This window comes from Gekko japonicus, unplaced genomic scaffold, assembly GCF_001447785.1.
Source record: "Gekko japonicus isolate JY-2015 unplaced genomic scaffold, Gekko_japonicus_V1.1 scaffold398, whole genome shotgun sequence".
NCBI lineage: Eukaryota > Metazoa > Chordata > Lepidosauria > Squamata > Gekkonidae > Gekko > Gekko japonicus.
In genome coordinates this window covers 279,201-280,009 of record NW_015164676.1, presented here as the reverse complement: position 1 = coordinate 280,009, position 809 = coordinate 279,201, and the positions used below count along the sequence as shown (strand labels likewise).

Genomic DNA, 809 nt, shown 5'->3' with positions numbered 1-809 from the left:
GTGCGGCGGCGGCGGCGGCGGCGTTGCGGCGCGGCGCGGGTTAACGCGGGCGCTTGATTGACAGGGCGGCCTCCTCGCCCGGGGCCCGGGCGCGCGCCATTGGCCGGCGGTCGTTGCGCCGGGCGGCCAATGGGCGGGCGCCGTCCACGAGCGGGGCCGCGTGCCTCCTGCTCCCACAGGCTGAAAGTCACTGTGGGAAAGAAAGTTTGGGAAGTTTCACACGAGCCGTTCGCGTGCAGCGGAGCTTATAAATAGCGGCCGCCAGGCAGGGAGCCGGCCGGGCTGGGGCGGGAGCGCCTGGCTGGCTGGCTGGCTGCGGGGCGAGCGGAGCCCGGGACGCGTGTGTGCTGCTGCTGCTGCTGCCGCCGCCACCGCCACCGCCGGGAGCCGGGCCGCGAGACTGTCCCTCCCGCGCGGGGGCTGCAGCGGCGCTCTCCCTCCCTCCCTCCCGCGCGGCCAGGATGCCCGCCGACCTGATGGAGAAGAGCTCGTCCTCGCCCGTGGCGGCCACCCCGGCCAGCGTCCACGCCACGCCGGACAAGCCGCGCACGGCCGCCGACCACCGCAAGGTAAGGAAGGCAGGGGGCGCGGCGCTCCCTTCTCTCCCCTCCCGTCCCCTCCGCCTTGGGGCGCCCCGCGGCTCACCGCCCGGCCCGTCTCTTCCAGTCGTCCAAGCCCATCATGGAGAAGCGGCGGCGGGCGCGCATCAACGAGAGCCTGGGCCAGCTCAAGACCCTCATCCTCGACGCCCTCAAGAAGGACGTGAGTCGCCCGGCCAGCTCCCCTGGGGGGGGGGCGGGGGGGAGGCC

General features: G+C 75.2%; 1 protein-coding gene across 1 annotated transcript in view; it reads left to right on the top strand.

Moving 5' to 3' along the window:
• The first annotated feature begins 343 nt into the window (after positions 1 to 343).
• Positions 344 to 809, top strand: part of HES1 (hes family bHLH transcription factor 1) — a 1,938-nt gene continuing 1,472 nt past the window's right edge. The window contains 2 exon segments of the mRNA XM_015409284.1: positions 344 to 569; positions 667 to 778. Of these exon segments, the coding sequence (XP_015264770.1) occupies positions 462 to 569; positions 667 to 778 (220 nt within the window). The 5' untranslated portion in view covers positions 344 to 461.